The 18,718-nt window shown below is 38.2% G+C and overlaps 1 protein-coding gene across 6 annotated transcripts in view; it reads left to right on the forward strand.

Annotated features, from left to right (window-relative positions):
* The window catches only part of NPHP3 (nephrocystin 3), a 48,882-nt gene that overhangs the window by 27,487 nt on the left and 2,677 nt on the right, over positions 1-18,718 (forward strand). For 5 of the 6 annotated variants that reach the window (XM_046001770.1, XM_046001768.1, XM_046001773.1 and 2 more), the window contains 9 exons: positions 8,781-8,875; positions 9,427-9,549; positions 11,939-12,128; positions 12,291-12,532; positions 13,542-13,617; positions 14,794-14,921; positions 15,820-16,060; positions 17,804-17,929; positions 18,484-18,599. In XM_046001770.1, the coding sequence (XP_045857726.1) occupies positions 8,781-8,875; positions 9,427-9,549; positions 11,939-12,128; positions 12,291-12,532; positions 13,542-13,617; positions 14,794-14,921; positions 15,820-16,060; positions 17,804-17,929; positions 18,484-18,599 (1,337 nt within the window). Of the gene's footprint in view, positions 1-8,780; positions 8,876-9,426; positions 9,550-11,938; positions 12,129-12,290; positions 12,533-13,541; positions 13,618-14,793; positions 14,922-15,819; positions 16,061-17,783; positions 17,930-18,483; positions 18,600-18,718 lie in introns of those variants that run through there. The other variant, XM_046001771.1, reaches the window with a different exon arrangement.

Here is an 18,718-nt window from a genome sequence, read left to right on the forward strand (position 1 = left end):
TCTGTCTCTCCCTACCACTCATTTTCTCCCTCTCAATAAATAAAATATTTTTTTTAAAAAATTAGAAAATCTGGAAGAAATGGATATATTTCTGGAAACTTACACACTACTAAAACTGAAACAGGAAGAAATAGAAAACCTGGACAGACTCATAACCAGCAAGGAAATAGAAGCAGTAATCAAAAATCTCACAACAAACAAGAGTCCAGGGCCCTATAGCTTCCCAGGGGAATTCTACCAAACATTTAGAGAACTAATACCTGTTCTTCTGAAGCTGTTTCAAAAAATCGAAATGGAAGGAATACTTCCAAACTCTCTTTGAGGTCATCATTACCTTGATCTCAAAACCAGGCAAAGACCCCACCAAAAAGGTGAATTACAGACCACTATCCCTGAGGAACATGGATGCCAAAATTCTCACCAGGATCCAACAGTACACTAAAAGGATTATTCACCACAACCAAGTGGGATTTAGTCTGGGGCCACAAGAGTGGTTTGTAATCTGTAAATCAATCAGCATGACACACTACATTAATAAAAGAAAGGATAAGAAACATATGATCCAATCAGTAGATGCAGAAAAAGCATTTGACAAAGTACAGCATCCTTTCTTGATTAAAACGCTTCACAGTGTAGGGATGGAGGGAAGATACCTCAAGATCATAAAAGCCATATAGGAAAAGGCCACAGCAAAACTCATTTTCAGTGGGGGGGAAACTGAGAGCTTTTCCCCTAAGGTTAGGAACATGAGAGAGATGTCCACTATTACCACTGCTGTTCAACATAGTACTAGAAGTCCTAGCCTCAGCAGTCAGACAACAAAAAGAAATAAAAGGCATCTGAATCAGCAGAGAAGTAGTCAAACTCTCACTCTTCACAAATGACATGATACTCTATGTGGAAAACCCAAAAGACTCCACCCCAAATTGCTAGAACTCATACATGAATTCAGCAAAGTGGCAGGATATAAAATTAAGGCACAGAAATCAGTTGCATTTCTATACAATAACAATGAGACAGAAAAAAAGAGAAATTAAGGAGTCGATCCCATGTACAATTACACCCAAAACCATAAGATACATTGGAATAAACTTAATCAAAGAGGTAAAGGATCTGTACTCTAAACACTACAGAACACTCATTAAAGAAATTGAGGACAACCCAAAGGAATGGGAAAACATTCTTTCCTCATGGACTGGAGAACAAAAATTGTGAAAATGTCTATGCTACCCAAAGCAATCTACCCATTCAGTGCAATCCCTATCAAAATACCATCCACTTTTTTCATGGAACAAATAATCCTAAAATTTGTATGGAATCTGAAAAGACCCTGAATAGCCAGAGAAATGTTAAAAAAGGAGAACCAAAGCTAGTGACATCACGATCCTGGACTTGAAGCTCTGTTACGAAGATGTAATCGGGACGATGGTATGCTACTGAAACAAAAACAGACACATATCAATGGAACGGAATAGAGATCCCAGAAGTGGACCCTCACTCTGTGGTCAACTAATCTTTTGACAAAGCAGGAAAGAATATCCAATGGAAAAGACAGTCTCTTCAACAAATGGTGTTGGAAAATTGGACAGCCACATGAAGAAGAATGAAACTGGACAATTTCCTTACACCACACACGAAAATAGACAGAATGGATGAAAGACCTCAATGTGAGAGAACACGGGCAGCAACCTCCGTGACCTCAGCCAAAGCAATTTCTTGTTAGAGATGTCTCTAAAGGCAAGGAAAACAAAAGCAAAAATGAACTCGTGGGACTTCATCATGATAAAAAGCTTTTCACAGCAAAAGAAATGGGTGACAAAACCGAAATATGACTGACAAAATAGGAGAAGGTATTTGCAAATGCCTTATCAAATAAAGAACTTGTATCCAAAGTCTATAAACAATTTACCAAACTTAACACCCAAACAAAAAATAATCCTATCAAGAAATGGACAGAAGAAAAAAAAAAAAAGAAATGGACAGAAGACATAAACAGACATTTCTCCAAAGAAAACATACACGGAGTATAGCTCAGGGGTAGAGCATTTGACTGCAAAGAAGACATACAAATCGCCAACAGACACGTGAAAAAAATGTTCCACATCACTCAGTATCAGGGAAATACAAATCAAAACCACATGGGTGGTTTTGGGTGACTGGGTGACTCAGTGGGTTAAGCGGCTCCAGTCATGATTCCAGGGTCCTGGCCATCAAGTCCCATATCGGGCTCCTTTCTTATTGGGGAACCTGCTTATCCCTCTGCCTGCCACTCCCTCTGCTTGTGCTCTCTCTGTGACAAATAAATGAATAAAATCTTTTAAAAAAAAACACACACATTGAGATACCACCTCACACCAGTCAGAGTGGCTAAAATTAAGAAATCAAAGAATGACCAATGTTGGCAAGGATGCCGAGAAAGGGGAACCCTCTTACACTGTTGGTGGGAATGTAAGCGGGTACAGCCACTCTGGAAAACAGTATGGATTTTCCTCAAAACTTTGAAAACAGAGCTACTCTGTGACCCAGCAATTGCACTACTAGGTATTTACCTCAAAGATACAAATGTAGTGATCCGAAGGGGCACATGCACCCAAATGTTTACAGCAGCAATGTCCACAATAGCGCAACTACGGAAAGAGTCTGGGTGTCCATTGACAGATGAATGGATAAAGAAGATGTGGGGTGTGTGTGTGTATGTGATGAGAAACTACTCAGCCATCAAAAAAATGAAATGTTGCCATTTGCAATGGCAAGGATGGAACCAGAGGATATTATGCTGAGTGGAGTAAGTCGATCAGAGAAAGACAGTTATTGCATGATATCACTCATATGTGGAATTTAAGAAACAAAGCAGAGGTTCTCTGGGGAAGAGAGGAAAAAATACAATAAGACAAAATCAGAGATGTAGACAAACCATAAGAGATTTTAATCGTAGGGAACAAATAGGCTTGCTGGAGGGGAGAGGGCAGGGGGATGGGGCAAGTGGGTGATGGACATTAAGGAGGGCACATGATGTACTGAGCACTCAGCATTATACAAGACTGAAGAATCAAGAAAAAAGGTGGCAGAGGAGTAGGGGATCCTATTTCAGCTGGTTCCCTGAATTGAGCTAGATATCTATCAGACCATTCTGGACACTCATGAAATCAGCCTGAGATGTAAGAAGATATATCTGAGTCTCTGTAAACAGAATGTCTCTGACAGTTGGTCTTGAGGTGTGAAGTGGGGAGCCGTGATTCTGCAGGCGATATTGAAAGATAAATGGAAGGAGAGGGAGCCTCCGGGATCTTGCCTCAGAGCACAAAATCTTCCCGCACTAGGGACCGGGCTCAGACTCCCAAACTGGTAGTGTCAGGGAAAGGACTTTAGGGCAGCCCCCCGGACTAAAATCTGAAGCTGCTGGGGCGTACTTGCAAACGGGGGTGGCTTGTGGTTTTAGAAGCACAAAGGGCAGAGATGTGCCTGGCCCTGGGAGCAAGGGCTCGGAGTGCTGTTGTGGAGCGCACAATCCAGGATGCTGTGGTATTTAGCAGCACAGACCGAGAGGGAGACAGTGTGGCCTGGAGAGCTCAGTGAAGAGCAGACTGTGATCTCTCTGTTCTGAGACAGAGTATTAGATATGGACACTTCTGCTCTGACTCTTGGAAGAGATGAGGAAAGCCACTACAGAGCAAAAGCCCCCAAAAATGGGTTTTCACTGAGCCTATCACACCCCCCCCCAACAGGAGGCAAGGCTCATCTGTCCAAACAGGGTTGCCTGAGTAACAGTGCAGCAGGGCTCTCCCCCAGAAGACAGGCTGGAAGAACAAGAGGGGACAACTTTAAAGTCCCTGTAAAACAGGTACATCTTTCTTGGGTTGTGGTCAGTAATTTGGACTCTGTACATTCCCTCAACCACCCCTCAACAGAATGACTAAGAGGAGGAACCCCCCCCCCCCGCCCGACAAAGGAAAGATTCAGAGATTGAGGCTTCTGCCACAGAACTAATGGATATGGATATAACCAAGATGTCAGAAATTGACTTTAGAGTAACAATTATCAAGGTGCTTTCTAGGCTTAAGAAAAATATTAATGACAATATATAATCTGTAAGGGCAGAAATTATATCTAATCAGATAAAACTTAGAAATGCTGTGAATGAAACGCACTCTAAACTGGATATTCTGCCAGGGTAAATGAAGCAGAAGAACAAATTAGTGAGCCAGAGGATAAGAAGATAGAAAAGAAGGTAACTGAGGTGGCATGGGAAAAACAAATTAAAACCAGGGTATAGAGGGGCGCCTGAGTGGCTCAGTGGGTTAAAGCCTCTGCCTTCGGCTCAGGTTATGATCCCAGGCTCCTGGGATGGAGCCCTGCATCAGGCTCTCTGCTCAGCGGGGAGCCTGCTTCCTCCTCTTGCTCTCTCTGCCTGCCTCTCTGCCTACTTGTGATCTCTGTCTGTCAAATTAAAAAATAAATAAATAAATAAATAAATAAAATAAAACCAGGGTATCAAACTAAGAATAGTGGCTCGATGAAAGAGTCCAATATCAGAATTATTGGGATCTCTGAATGGGTGGAAAGAGAGAGGTCTAGAAGATGTATTTCAGCAAATTGTAGCTGAGAACTTCCCTAATCTGGGGAAGGAAAGAATCATTCGTGTCTTAGAGGCAGAAAGGACCCAAGATCATTGATCCCAAGATCAATGAGAACAGATCAATGCCACAACATGTAATAGTACAATTTACAAATCTTAGATCCAAGGAAATAATCTTGAAAGCAGTGAGGGGGAAGCGATTTCTTAGATACAGAGGGAGGAACATCAGAAAAATGTCACACCTGTCTAGGGAGACCTGGCAAGCAAGAAAGGGTTGGCAAGACATGTTCAGGGTACTGAACAAGAGGAATATGCAGCCAAGGATACTTTATCCAGACATACTGTCATTCAGAATGGCTGGAGAGACAAGGAGCTTCCAAGACCGGTACAAACTGAAAGAATATGTGACCACCAAACTGGCCCTGAAAGAAATATTAAAGGAGTCCTTTAAGAGGAGAAAGACCCCAAGAGTGACATAGAACAGAAATTTACAGAGACGATCTATAGAAACAAGGACTTCACAGGCAACATGATGACAATAAAATAATATCTTTCAATAATCACTCTCAAAGTGAATTACCTAAATGTTCCCATGAAACAGTGCAGGGTTGCAGATTGGATAAAAAGCATGACCCATCCATATGCTGCCTACAAAAGACTCATTTTGTGCCTACAGATACTTCCAGACTGAAAGTGAAGTGATGGAGAACCATTTTTTATGCCAGTGGACCTCAAGAGAAAGCTGAGGTAGCAATTCTCATATGAGACAAATTAAATTTTAAGCTAAAAACTGTAGTTCGAGATACAGAAGGACACTATATCATTCTTAAAGGCTATATCCAACAAGAGGATCTAAAATTGGGGAACATCTATGCCCCCGATGGGAACAGCCAACTACATAAGCCAGCTGTTAACCAAAATAAAGAGACATACTGATAATAATATAGTAAGAGACCGCAAAACTCCACTCTCAGCAATAGACAGATCATCTAAGCAGAAAATCAACAAAGATATGAGAGCTTTGAATGACACACTGGACCAGCTGGACCTCTTAGATATATACAGAACATTCCACCCTAAAATAGCAGAATACTCATTCATGTTGAACGCACAGAAAACTCTCCAGAATGGACCACAGACTGGGTCACAAATCAGGTCTCAACTGATACCAAAAGATTGAGATTATTCCCTGCATATTCTCAGACCATAATGTTTTGAAACTGGAACTCTAGTCACAAGAAAAAAAATGGAAAAATTCAAACACTTGGAAGCTAAAGACCATCTGCTTAAGAATGTTTGGGTCATCAGGAAATCAAAAAAGAACTTCAATTTATGGAAACCAATGAGAACGAAAACACATTGGTGCAAAACATGGAAACATGGAATACTGCAAAGACAGTTGTAAGGGGGAAATACATAGCCATCCAAGTCTCACTCAAAAAAAAAAAAAAAAAGAAAGAAAGAAAGATCCCAAATACGCAAATTAAGTTTATACCTTAAAGAACTGGAGAAAAGAAAAGAGAAAGAACAACAAATAAAGCCTTAGCCGCACATGAGAAGAGAAGTAATTAAAATTAGAGTAGAGATCAATGAATTAGAAACCGGAAATACAGTAGAGCAGATCATTGAAGCCGGTTCTTGGAAAGAATAAGATCAATAAACCACTGGCCAGACTTACCCAAAAGAGAAGAGAAAGGACCCAAATTAATAAAATTATGAATGAAAGGGGAGAGATGTTGACTAACATCAAGGAAATAGAAACAATCATCGGAAATAATTATCAATAGCTATATGCCAGTAAATTAAGCAACCTGGAAGAAATGGATGCCTTCTTAGAAACCTACAAACTACCAAGACTGAAACAGAATACATGAACAGACACTTCCCCAAAGAAGACATAAAATGGCTAACAGACACATGAAAAAATGTTCATCTTTATTACCCATCAGGGAAATCCAAATTAAAACCACATTGAGATACCACCTTATCCCAGTTATAATGGCAAAAATTGACAAGGCAAGAAACAATAAATGTTGGAGAGGTTGTAGAGAAAAGGGAACCCTCCTACACTGTTGGTGGGAATGCAAGTTGGTGCAGCCAATTTGGAGAACAGTGTGGAGATACCTTAAGAAATTAAAACTAGAGCTTCCCTATGACCCTGCAATTGCACTACTGGGTATTTACCCCCAAAGTATAGATGTGAAAAGAACGGCCACATGCACCCCAATGTTCATAGCAGCAATGTCCACAATTGCCAAACTGTGGAAGGAGCTGAGATGGCCTTCAACAGACAAATGGATAAGGAAGATGTCGTCCATATACACAATGGAATATTACTCAGCCATGAAAAGACGAATACCCAACATTTGCATCAACATGGGTAGAACTGGAGGAGATTATGCTAAGTGAAATAAGCAAAGAAAGTCAATTATCATATGGTTTCACTTATTTGTAGAACATAAGGAATAACATGGAGGACATTAGGAGAAGGGAGGGAAAAATGAAGTGGGGAAATTTGGAGGGGGAGACAAACCTTGAGAGACTGTGGACTTCAGGAAACAGGCTGAGGGTTTTGCCAGGGCGGGGGGTGGTTAGCCCGGTGATGGGTATTAAGGAGGGCATGTGTTGAATGGAGCACTGGGTATTATATGCAAACAATGAATCATGGAAAACTACATAAAAAACTAATGATACTGTGTGGTGGCTAATATAACATAAAAAAAAAAGACTGAAGAATCATTGACCTCTACCTCTGAAGCTAATAATACATTATATATTAATTAGTTGAATTTAAATTAAAAAGTAAAAAATTTTTAAAAGCCATTGTACCATCATGCTATTTTAAATGTTTCAACTACAAGACAAAATTGAAATCTGAAATTTGGTATTACCCAAGTTCTTGCACTGATTTTAGATTAAATGTAAAATTGGGCTAACATTTTTATGAAGTACCTTTATGAAATGACTATTACAGCAGTCCCTCTTATCCCCAGCGGACATCTTCTGAGACCCCCAGTTAATGCCTGAAACCGGGGTAGTACCAAGCCCCATATACACTATGTTTTTTCTTTAAGTACATACCCATGATAAAGTTAAATTTACAGGTTAGGGATAGTAAGAGATTAACAAGCATAATAATAAAACAGAACAGTTGTAACAATATACTGTACTCCAAGTTATGTGAATGTGGTCTCTCTCAAAATATCTTATTATAGTGCACTCACCCTTCTTGTAATGATGTGAAAGTACCAGTAAAATGCCTACTTGATGAGATGAAGTGAGGTGAATGATGTGGGATGTGGGCACTGTGATCTAGCATTGCATCATATGGACCTTCTGACTATAATATCAAAGGAGGATCATCTCCCTTCAAATCCCAGTTGCCCATGGGTGGCTAAGGCTGCAGAAAGTGAAACTGGGGATAAAGAGGAACTTAAAATACTTTAAGAAGCAGTTTCTTTCTGAAAGAGGAAAAAATATTTTTTTCAGTTGTATGTATTATTGATTGCTGGCATCATTATTTATGTTTTAAGAGCTTGGACTCAGCAAGTGAGCATGCCTTGGTTCCAATTCAGCTCTTCACAGCTAACAGCTCTGTAACCTTGGGTAAATTCTGTAAGCCTTGAGCGGATTTTTCTAGCCTACTACAGAGGTTGTGAAGGGAATCGTTGGATTCTTGATCCTAGTAAGGTCCTAGGTATGACGTCTAGTATGTAGTAGTAAATATTAGGACCTATCAAATGGTGTAATTCTTACCACCTGCAATGCCGTGGCTGACTTATGTGTACAGATGTGAATGAAGTCCTTCATGGGGGTATGCTGCGTTATATTTGCGGGTGCGCTAGCTTTGTAATTTCTCAAGCTTATCGTTAGTGTGTGTTGCTTAAATATAGAGTCTTTTCAGTACTTTTCCAGTCCACATTTCTGATACTTTTTTCAGTACTTTTCCAGTCCACATTTCTGATCATTTTTACTGCAGTAACTAGAAGTTTAAATTAAATTGGGTTTTAAGTGCTTCCAGGAAATTTTTATTCTTTATCAGTTTATCACAAAAACATATCCTGAATTTTAAAATAGTCTTTTGCCATCTCTATTATACGTCTGTAAAATTAAAATAATTACAAATTCCTTTTATAAATTAATTGTTAGATATACGGGGACTTACAGAAAATAGACTGCAATATTTTTTTCTTTTTCTTCCCAGGCTTGGGAAACAGTAAGACTGGAATACATGGACGATCCAGCCATTATTTCTTCATGTAGGCAAAAGCTAATCAACTACTTCACCATGCAGCTAAGGTATTATAAATGTCCGTATTATTCTTCTGCAACACGTTTTACCCCTGTGTCTTTACTTCTCTCTTCCTTTGCTTATAACTTAATGTATAAAAATTTAATTATTATAGAAAAGATTTATTCATCTCGCCTGTTAATGTCAAAAGAACAAGAGATTATTATGTAAGTCTTTTAATATCATGCTAAAGATTTAAACTTACATGAAATCAATGTAAGATCATTTTATTATTTATTCCAGTTTAATAGTTCAAAAATATATGTGTGTCTATATACCATGTGTATATATTTGTGTTGTTTTTTTTTTTTTTAAAGCTCAAATTTAGGAAAACACCTTGAGAGTTTGATGAGTGGTCCTGGTATCACTGTATTTATTTTCTTAGATTATTTCTTAGAGTTTCTGATTTTGACCTAATTTTCTCAATATTAGATTATATTTAAAGAGTCGGAGGTAGATGTCAAACACATTTTTCTCCCTTCAACATTTGTCTGAAGCCTTTGGAGGTAATTTGCTTGTTGGAAGGTTTTACTGAGTATTGTTCTTTCCCTTCTGACAGTCAGGACCGAGTGACTTGGAGAAGTGCAGATGAGCTCCCTTGGCTTTTTCAGCAGCAGGGAAGTAAACAGAAGTTGCATGATTGCCTTCTCAATCTCTTTGTGTCTCAAAATCTTTATAAAAGGTAAGAAACTGATTTGTAGAACACCTTTTGCAAAAAAAACAGAGTTAAGTGGTTGTTTGGTATAACAAAGAAAAATGGCATTTTAAATTTAGCTTTAATATAAGACCTGAAGCCATAGAACTCCCAGAAAACATAGGCAGTAAACTGCTTGACATCAGTCTTGGTGATGATGTCTTGTATCTGACACAAAAAGCAAAGGCAACAAAAGCAAATAAACAAGTGGCATTACGTCAAACTAAGAGAGCTTCTGAGCAGCAAAGGAAACCACAAACAAAATGGAAAGGGAGCCTACTGAATGAGAGAAAATATTCACAAATCGTATATCTGCAAAGGGGTTAACATCCAAAATATATGAAGAACTCCTACAAATCAATAACAAGAATCTGATTTTTAAAAAATGGGCAGAGGATCTGAATAGACATTTTTCTAAAAAGACACCCAGATGGCCAACAGATACATGAAAAGATGCTCAACATCACTAGTTATCAGGGAAATGCAAATTAAAAATTAAAATGAGATATCATCACACACCTGTCGGAATTACTATCACCAAGAAAATAAGAGATAACAAATGCTGGCAAGGATGTAGAGAAAAGGGAACCTTCGTGTACTATTGGTAGGAATGTAATTTGGGACAGCCACTGTGGAAAACAGTATGAGGTTCCTTAAAAAATTTAAACTAGAGCTGCAGTATGACCCAGCAATTTCACTTCTCGCTGTTTATCTGAAGAAAAAAAATACAATAATTTGAGAAGATATATGCACCCCCATGTTCATTATAGCATTATTTACAATAGTCAAAATAGGAAACAACCTAAGTGTCCCTTGATAGATGAATGGATAAAGGTGTGTGTGTGTGTGTGTGTGTGTGTGTGTGTGTGCGCGCGCGCGCGTGCACATTCCATACAAACAATGGAATATTATTCAGCCATAAAAAGGAACAAAATCTTGGCATTTGCAGCAACATGGATGGATCCTTCGGACATTGCGCTAAGTGAAATAAGCTAAAGAAAGACAAATACCGTATGATCTCACTTATATCTGGAATCTAAAAAACAAAAACAAAAGTCAAACATGCCCTTGGTACAGAGAAGAGATTAGTAATTGTCAGGGTGGGCACAGTGGGTAAAAGGAATAGAAAGGTACAAACTTCCAGTCATAAAATAAATAAGTCTTGGGGATGTGGTGTACAGCATGGAGACTGTAGTTGGTAATTCTGTATTGCATATTTTAAAGCTGCTAAGAAAGTAGGTCTCAAAAGTTCTCGTCACAAGAAAAAAAAATTCTGTAACAGGGATTACAATTATGTACAGGGACAGACGTTAATTAGACTTACTCTGGTGATCATTTTGCCATACAGTAGTTCCCCCTTCCCATGGAGGGATCCTTTCCAAGACCCTCAGTGGGTGTCTGAAACCACACATAATACGGATATTGTCTATCCCTGTACATACGTACCTATGATAAAGTTTAATTTATGAATTGGGCATAATAAGACATCAACAGCAATAACTAATAATGGGATAGAATAATTATAACAATGTACTATAAGAAAAATTATATGAATGTGGTCTCTCTCTCAAAATATCTTACTGGACTGATCCTTCTTCTCGTGATGATGTGAGATGATAAATGTCCCAGTGATGAGACGAAGTGAGGTGAATGGAGTAGGCATTGTGCTGAGCCATGGGCTACTATTGACCTTCTGACCTTACGTCAAAGGAGGAGCATCTGCTCCCGGACCGTGGTTGATCGCCACTCACTGAAACTGGAGAAGGGGAAACTGGGGCAAAGGCAGACTACTGTATATACAAATATCAGATCATGAGTTGTACACCCGAAGCTAATAAATTTGGATGTCAATTATATCTCACAAAATAAATAAATTACCAAACCACCCCCATAATGCTGTAATAAAAATGAGATTTAGAGCAGAATGCAACTGGCAAAGAGGGACATCTGAGTGGGCCCAGAAGGACAGATGGAATTAGATTCAGCTGTAGCATGTAGTTAATTGGGACAGAAGGCAGTGTGAGGTCTCCCACTCGGAATGGGATGTTTTTAGTAAGTGGAGTGACAGCAGCCAACGTTATGGAGTACTAGCTATGTGCTGTCATCTGCTTATAGTAGCACCTGAGGCAGATCGGGTTGGTGACCCCCCCCCCCCCCCCCCCCGCAGATAAGGATGATGAGGTGTAAGCGGTACCATTCACCACCGCACAGCTAGGAAGGGATGGACTTAGAGGGACAGCCAGAGTCTGCAGCCTGATCTCCCTCTACACTATACCTGCCTGCTAATGAAGTGCCCTGACATGAATTCTAGCATTTTCATTCAATAGTGGGTTTTAAAGCTTGCTTTTCATTAAATTACATTTTTTGGTTGAAACAGAGGACACTTTGCTGAGTTGCTGAGTTACTGGCAGTTTGTTGGCAAAGACAAAAGCGCAATGGCAGCAGAATACTTTGATGCACTGAAGCAGTATGAGAAAAACTGTGAGGGCGAGGAGAACATGATTTGCTTGGCTGATCTCTATGAAACCCTGGGGCGATTTCTCAAGGATCTAGGCCTCCTCAGTCAGGTAACTCCAGCAGGGAGTCGGAGGCAAGGGTGGGTTTTTCCTGGTTGGCTTTTCTGTCCTTGCTAGGAGTTAGTGTCGCCTTCATTTGTTGTGCTAATGAGACTGCAGATCTTAGAGCATCTCACTCACAGGTATCGGCCTTTAACCATTTTTCCCCCCTAGGCTGTGGTGCCTTTGCAGAGGTCTCTAGAAATTCGAGAAACAGCTTTAGATCCAGATCACCCAAGAGTAGCTCAGTCCCTCCACCAACTAGCAAGCGTGTACGTGCAGTGGAAGAAGTTTGGCAATGCGGAACAGCTGTATAAACAGGCCTTAGAAATCTCCGAAAATGCTTATGGTGTGGAACATCCGCATATTGCTCGCGAACTTGAGGCACTGGCAACTTTGTACCAGAAACAAAATAAGTAAGACTTAGATCGGTAATACTCTGGTTTTATGATGGGGTATCACAGTTCTTAATGTCCTTACGGGGTAAGCTTTGTTTTGTGGCTGTGTAATTTTTTATCCAATATCTTTTGAATCTGCCATGTTCAAAGATTATTTTTGGTGGCGGGTCTTTGTGGAGTAAACAGAAAATTAGAACTACCAGATTCATCTCCATCTGAAGATGCGTGGATGATAAAACATGGACTTTGGAGTCATAGAGTCGGGTTTGAAGCTGGGCTCCTTCACCAACTAGCTTTGTAATACTAAGTGCACTGCTAATAGAGGGCTGCAAACCATTGTCCATAGGCCAAGTCCACTAGGCCCCTTGTTTTGTAAATAAGGTTGTTATTGGAACAGAGTCACACTTTTTTCATGTACATATTCTCTGTGGTTCCTTCTGTGATGCAACAGAGTTCCATAGTTGTAGTAGAGACCATGTGGCCCACAAAGCATAAAATATTTACTATGTAGCCCTTTCCAGAAAAAGTTTGCCAATCCCTGGTGTAATAAAAAATCTATTAGACACGCACTGAATGCATCTTTTCCTCTATCAGAAATCATGTATTGTTAATGATACAGATTGGATTTTTTTTCTTTTAATTTCTAGAGGTATTGTTTCACACAAATTTTGTGTGAATTTCACATTTATATTTGACCAGAAATTAGCATGTACAGAAGGTGGTGTTGGAGTAAACTAAAAGTTTAGATTTTTGTTTAGTTAGTGGATCCTTTGGAGATTAAGAATGAGTTAAATCAGTTAAAAATCTGCTAAATGTCAGCTACTTGGAGGATTAGATGTTTTGTTAATTTTTTTTATGAGGGTTTTCGGTAAAGATTTTTAATTCCATGTGACTATCATTTTTAGAAATTATGCTACATTTAAGAGCCCCAAAAAGCTTTACACTAGGTAAGGAATGCTTTCATCTCATTGAAATATGATACTTCGGACATGTTTCTTTTGTTTGACTTTATTGTTATTTTTTTAAGATATGAACAAGCTGAACATTTTAGGAAAAAATCCTTTAAAATTCGTCAGAAGGCTACAAGGAGAAAAGGCAACTTGGTAATGAGAGATTTCTTTTGTGTTGTGTTTTAAACTAGAGGAAAAGAGCATTTCTGAGTATCATAATATAGCTGTGTGTACCTCACATGTTTAAGAACTTGAGATATTAAAGTGATTTCTATAAAAGTACTAACATTTTCTTATGTATATATAATACATGTTTAAGTATTAGTGTTACTGAGAAATACAACTTAGCAGACTTTTAATAAGTATATAAAACAATATACTATTGTTATTTTGCAGTACATACATAAGTGAAATCATTATGTTGTACACCTTAAACTTACACAATGTTTTATGGCAATTATATATCAGTAAACGTGGGAATTTTTTTTTTGCTTTTTTTAAAGTGGGACTATAAGGTTCATGTGAAGGTTAGACTTTGGAAGATGAACTTAAAAGCTGCTTCAATCTGTAAAGGAAAGGCAAATTAAAAAATTTAATATGTTAGATTCAAATGCAAGGAAATTCTTACCTTCGAGCACACACACATAAAATTGTTTTCATTTTTCCAAGCTGCTGATAACATCTAAATATAGCCTGTTTTAATTTCAAATGCTATGTACGTTTTTTAACGTAAATTTCAGATGTACAGCACGCTAATTTGATACATTCTGTATTGACTATAATAGCCATTGTAGCGACAGCACGTCTGTCACATCACATAATTGTTATTTCTTTTTTGTGGTGGGAATCGTTAAGATCTAATCTCTTAGCAAGTTTGATGACTGTAATACAGAATTATTGTCTACCTTCACTATACTGTGCATTTGATCTCTGGGATTTATTTGTCTACTATTTTTCAAGTGCTAGGTGCAGTTTAAAAGTACCTGATGTTTTTAAGTTAAACACTTAAAGCCCTGGGATTGGTAAATATCTGCAGGTTAATTCTGTGTCCTGATCTTTTCAAAGCCCTTGGGACTCAATTCACTTTGCTAAAGTAGCTCATCATCACTTTCTCAAAACAGGTTTTATTGAATTTTAGAATGTGATGCCAGGTGGAAGTATAGGCACTTGCAATGTCCACTGGTTTAATTTAGTGTGATACGTAAACTCATTGTTACCTACTTTAAAGGGCGCAAAAGGAGAAAGGATTTCATAGAGCTCCAGTGTAGTGTTTCAGAATCAAGGACTGCCCTTAACTTAGTACCTGTTCTCCATTTGTGTTTGCTCCAGTATGGATTTGCCCTCTTACGTAGACGAGCCCTGCAGTTAGAAGAGCTCACGTTAGGAAAGGACACACCTGACAATGCTCGGACCCTCAATGAGCTGGGCGTTCTCTACTATCTTCAGAATAACCTGGAGTGAGTACCATGACGCTAATAATGAAAATAAGTGTCCATTGTGTCTCTCAGATGGAATGCTACTTTCTGTTTCTATCAAGTCAAGCTAGAATAAATTGACAGAAACCATGCCAGATTTCACGTGTGGTGGGTTATGAACATACAGCTATGCTTAACAAAGGCCATGGCATTTTTTCATGGTTTCCTGTCACATTGTTTCTTTTATTAGCTAAAAAAGTTATTCTGTAGCATCCCTAGTATGTTTTATATGATTATAAAAAGTGTTTTGTATAGATGCTGTACATGAGAACTCACAGAAGAAAGTTGGCACCAAGGGAGAATAAAGGATAGAATGTAGATGGCTGCTAGTTTGGGTCTTCAGTTCATTTGGACTTAAAAGATTCAAAAAAATGTTAATATTTATACAATGAAAAAGTGTTTTTGGGCTTCTTCGGATTTCAGAAAACTAACACATTTGATACTCTGGATGTCAGAAAAACGTAACAAATACTTATCTGGCTTCAGAAGGGATACTTCAATTGAAAATTATATAGTAGCTACTTCAAAGGGAAAAACAATGAATACCAAAATCTTTTGGATTAGGTCTTTTTATTTTATTTAAAGGTATCAGAAGTTTGTTTTGGAAATATTTATGGGTTTGTCTTTTAGGAAAAGTCAAAGTGGAGAACTGAGGAAATCATCTAGCTACTTTAGGGCCTCACACTATCATTTTTATTTTTTGGAAAAGGACAGGAAGGGATATGGACTAGGAAAGAGGGAGAGAGAGGACTTTGAGCCGAATCCTTCATATCAACTCTCTTGGATTTAAGAATAAAAATGCTTCAGTTCTCTACCTAACTAGGCCTAAGGAGTCTTTAGAGAATAAATTATTTAAACCATTTTGGGGTTTTGTTCATAGAACAGCTGACCAGTTTCTGAAGCGGTCCTTAGAAATGAGAGAGCGAGTCCTAGGACCAGATCACCCCGACTGTGCCCAGTCTTTAAATAATCTGGCAGCTCTATGCAATGAAAAGAAGCAGTATGATAAAGCAGAAGAACTGTATGAAAGAGCTTTAGACATTCGGAGACGAGCACTAGCTCCTGATCACCCTTCTTTGGCCTATACAGTGAAGCATCTTGCAATCTTGTATAAGAAAATGGTAAGTAGTCTGTGGCATCCTTACATGTATTTTAAGTCATAATTACTGTCAGCAAAATAATTTGTCTTCTTGGGGTGTCTGGGTGGCTCAGTCAGTTAAGTGTCTGCCTTCAGCTCAGGTCATGATCCCAGGGTCTTGGGATCAAGCCCCTCACCCGGCTCCCTGCTTGGTGGGAAACCTGCTTCTCCCTTTCCCTTTACTGCTCCCCCGCTTGTATTCCCTCTCTTGCTGTGTCTCTGTCAAATAAATAAATAAAATCTTTTTAAATAAATGAATAAAAAATTCACACACACAAAATAATTTGTCTTCTGATGGACAGATTATTTTCTATGAACTTCTCAATCATAATGATTAAATTTTTTAACAAATTGCTGAGTAGGACATTAAAAAAAATTATATCAGACTTAAGTAAGGTACTGGTTTAATTTTGTTAAAATATATTCCAAATACAAATGCATTCATCAACATTCTAATTGGCACTTATTATTTCAGAAGTTCTAAAATTCAACCACTATTAAGTTTTATGAGTTAAGCAGCCATAAACACAGCAAATCACCTAGCTGTCAAAGATGAAGGAGGAATCTCTGTAGGTGATTAAATCAGCATTTAAATTTCACAGTTTCAGGGCACCTGGGTGGCTCAGTGGGTTAAAGCCTCTGCCTTCAGCTCAGGTCATGATCCCAGGGTCCTGGGATCGAGTTCCGCATCAGGCTCTCTGCTCAGCAGGGAGCTTGCTTCCTCCTCTCTCTGCCTGCTTCTCTGCCTACTTGAGATCTCTGTCAAATAAATAAATAAAATCTTTAAAAATAAATAAATTTCACGGTTTCTTTTCTTTGCCTATAATGAAATGTAACCATTCTTTTCCCTAGGGTTCTAGCTTAAGTGATTTTTGTAGCTGTTCTTAAAAAAAAGCCAGAGAAGTCTGATTTCATTTCATTTAATGCAGTTACAGAGCTACATAGACTAGACTATCTTTAGACTTTGTGAGACCCTTGCTGGTCAACCTGGCTCTGAAGTTAATGCTTTAGTAAGAACAATGCATTGTTGCTATTTCTGCCCAACTTTTTTTTTTTTTTAAGATATTTATTTATTTATTTATTTATTCATCAGAGAGAGAGAGCATGCAAGCAGGCAGAGTGGCAGGCAGAGGGAGAGAGAGAAGCAGCTCCCTGCTGAGCAAGGACCCCCAATGCGGGACATGATCCCAGGACCCTGGGATCATGACCTGAGCCAAAGGCAGCTGCTTAACCGTCTGAGCCACCCAGGTGTCCTTTTGCCCAACTTTCAAGTGAAAAAGAAATAATTATAGGACCACCGTGGTGGCTAAGTTGATTCAGCATCTTGCTCTCTCTTTCTAATAAATAAAATCTTTTTTAAAAATTAGAAGAATCTTGAAGGGATTTGGTGGGAAATGAGATTTTATTTTTTATGTGGTATCTAAATTATATACAGTAGCAAACATTCTACTGGCATATTTTTACTTCACTGGGAACTGAGTGATACTGGGTAAGCTTTATTAAAGGGCTTTCTCAATTATCAAAGAAAGTATTTTACATGCAGTGTAGCTTTATACATATCTTAGATTTCAGTTATTTATAAACTGAACCATTAAAGTGTGAGAAGATTATTTCTGAAATTTTTTCCTCAAAATTACTAATAGAAAATTTTATTTATGGGAAAAGATTTGATCAGATAGTATTTATTATTTTAATATTTTTGTTAGATTTCACTTTTGTTTTTTAGGGGAAACTTGACAAAGCTGTACCTTTGTATGAGCTGGCTGTTGAAATTCGGCAGAAATCCTTTGGCCCAAAGCACCCCAGTGTAGCTACTGCCCTGGTGAACTTAGCTGTTCTCTATAGCCAAATGGTAAGTTCCCACATATTAACTCTTTATGAATGATTTTAAGGTATGAAATATAAACATGAAATAGATGTGGCACAGTAAAAGTAACTAAAGAAAATGCTTCCTTTTGTATTTGAGAAATTATTGAAGTTAGACTTGTAAGATGGTCCCTTCCTCTTAGTGTAAACTACCAACTGAGTATTTATTTAGTTCATTGCATAAGTTTCATTTTTAATCCTGGAGACTCATTCCTCTCTCTGTCTAATACTATCTTTAAGCTGTGGCATTTGCCCATGATAGGTGAAAAGCGCATATACCCACTGAGCAATAAGCTAACAGGTTTTTGCTTAGATTATTGGATTCAGATCAGTAGTCACCAAGCTGGGTCTAAAACTTAGGTTTCTGACTTTCTATTATACGCTTCTACCATGATGATTAGTAATAAATTTTTAATCTGTAGGAGGATATTAACTTTTAAAGGGGCTTATTACCCCAGTAGATGAGCTTAGTCTAGAATGTTAATAGTAATTTCAGCAACTCAGTGTGTTCAAGTGAATATTCCTGCTTTTTTAAATAAGAAAAAACACATCGAAGCCTTGCCATTATATGAAAGAGCATTAAAGATTTATGAAGACAGCCTGGGTCGGATGCATCCTCGAGTTGGAGAAACATTAAAAAATTTAGCTGTGCTTAGGTAAGAATTTTTTCAGCTTCCTGGTAACAGCCAAACTCCATTTTAGAATAGCTTTAATTTGACTTATCACAGAACACAATATTTAATGCTAGTTGTTTTTTCCTGGAAGAGGGGAAGGG

This window comes from Meles meles, chromosome 4 (genome assembly GCF_922984935.1).
Source record: "Meles meles chromosome 4, mMelMel3.1 paternal haplotype, whole genome shotgun sequence".
NCBI lineage: Eukaryota > Metazoa > Chordata > Mammalia > Carnivora > Mustelidae > Meles > Meles meles.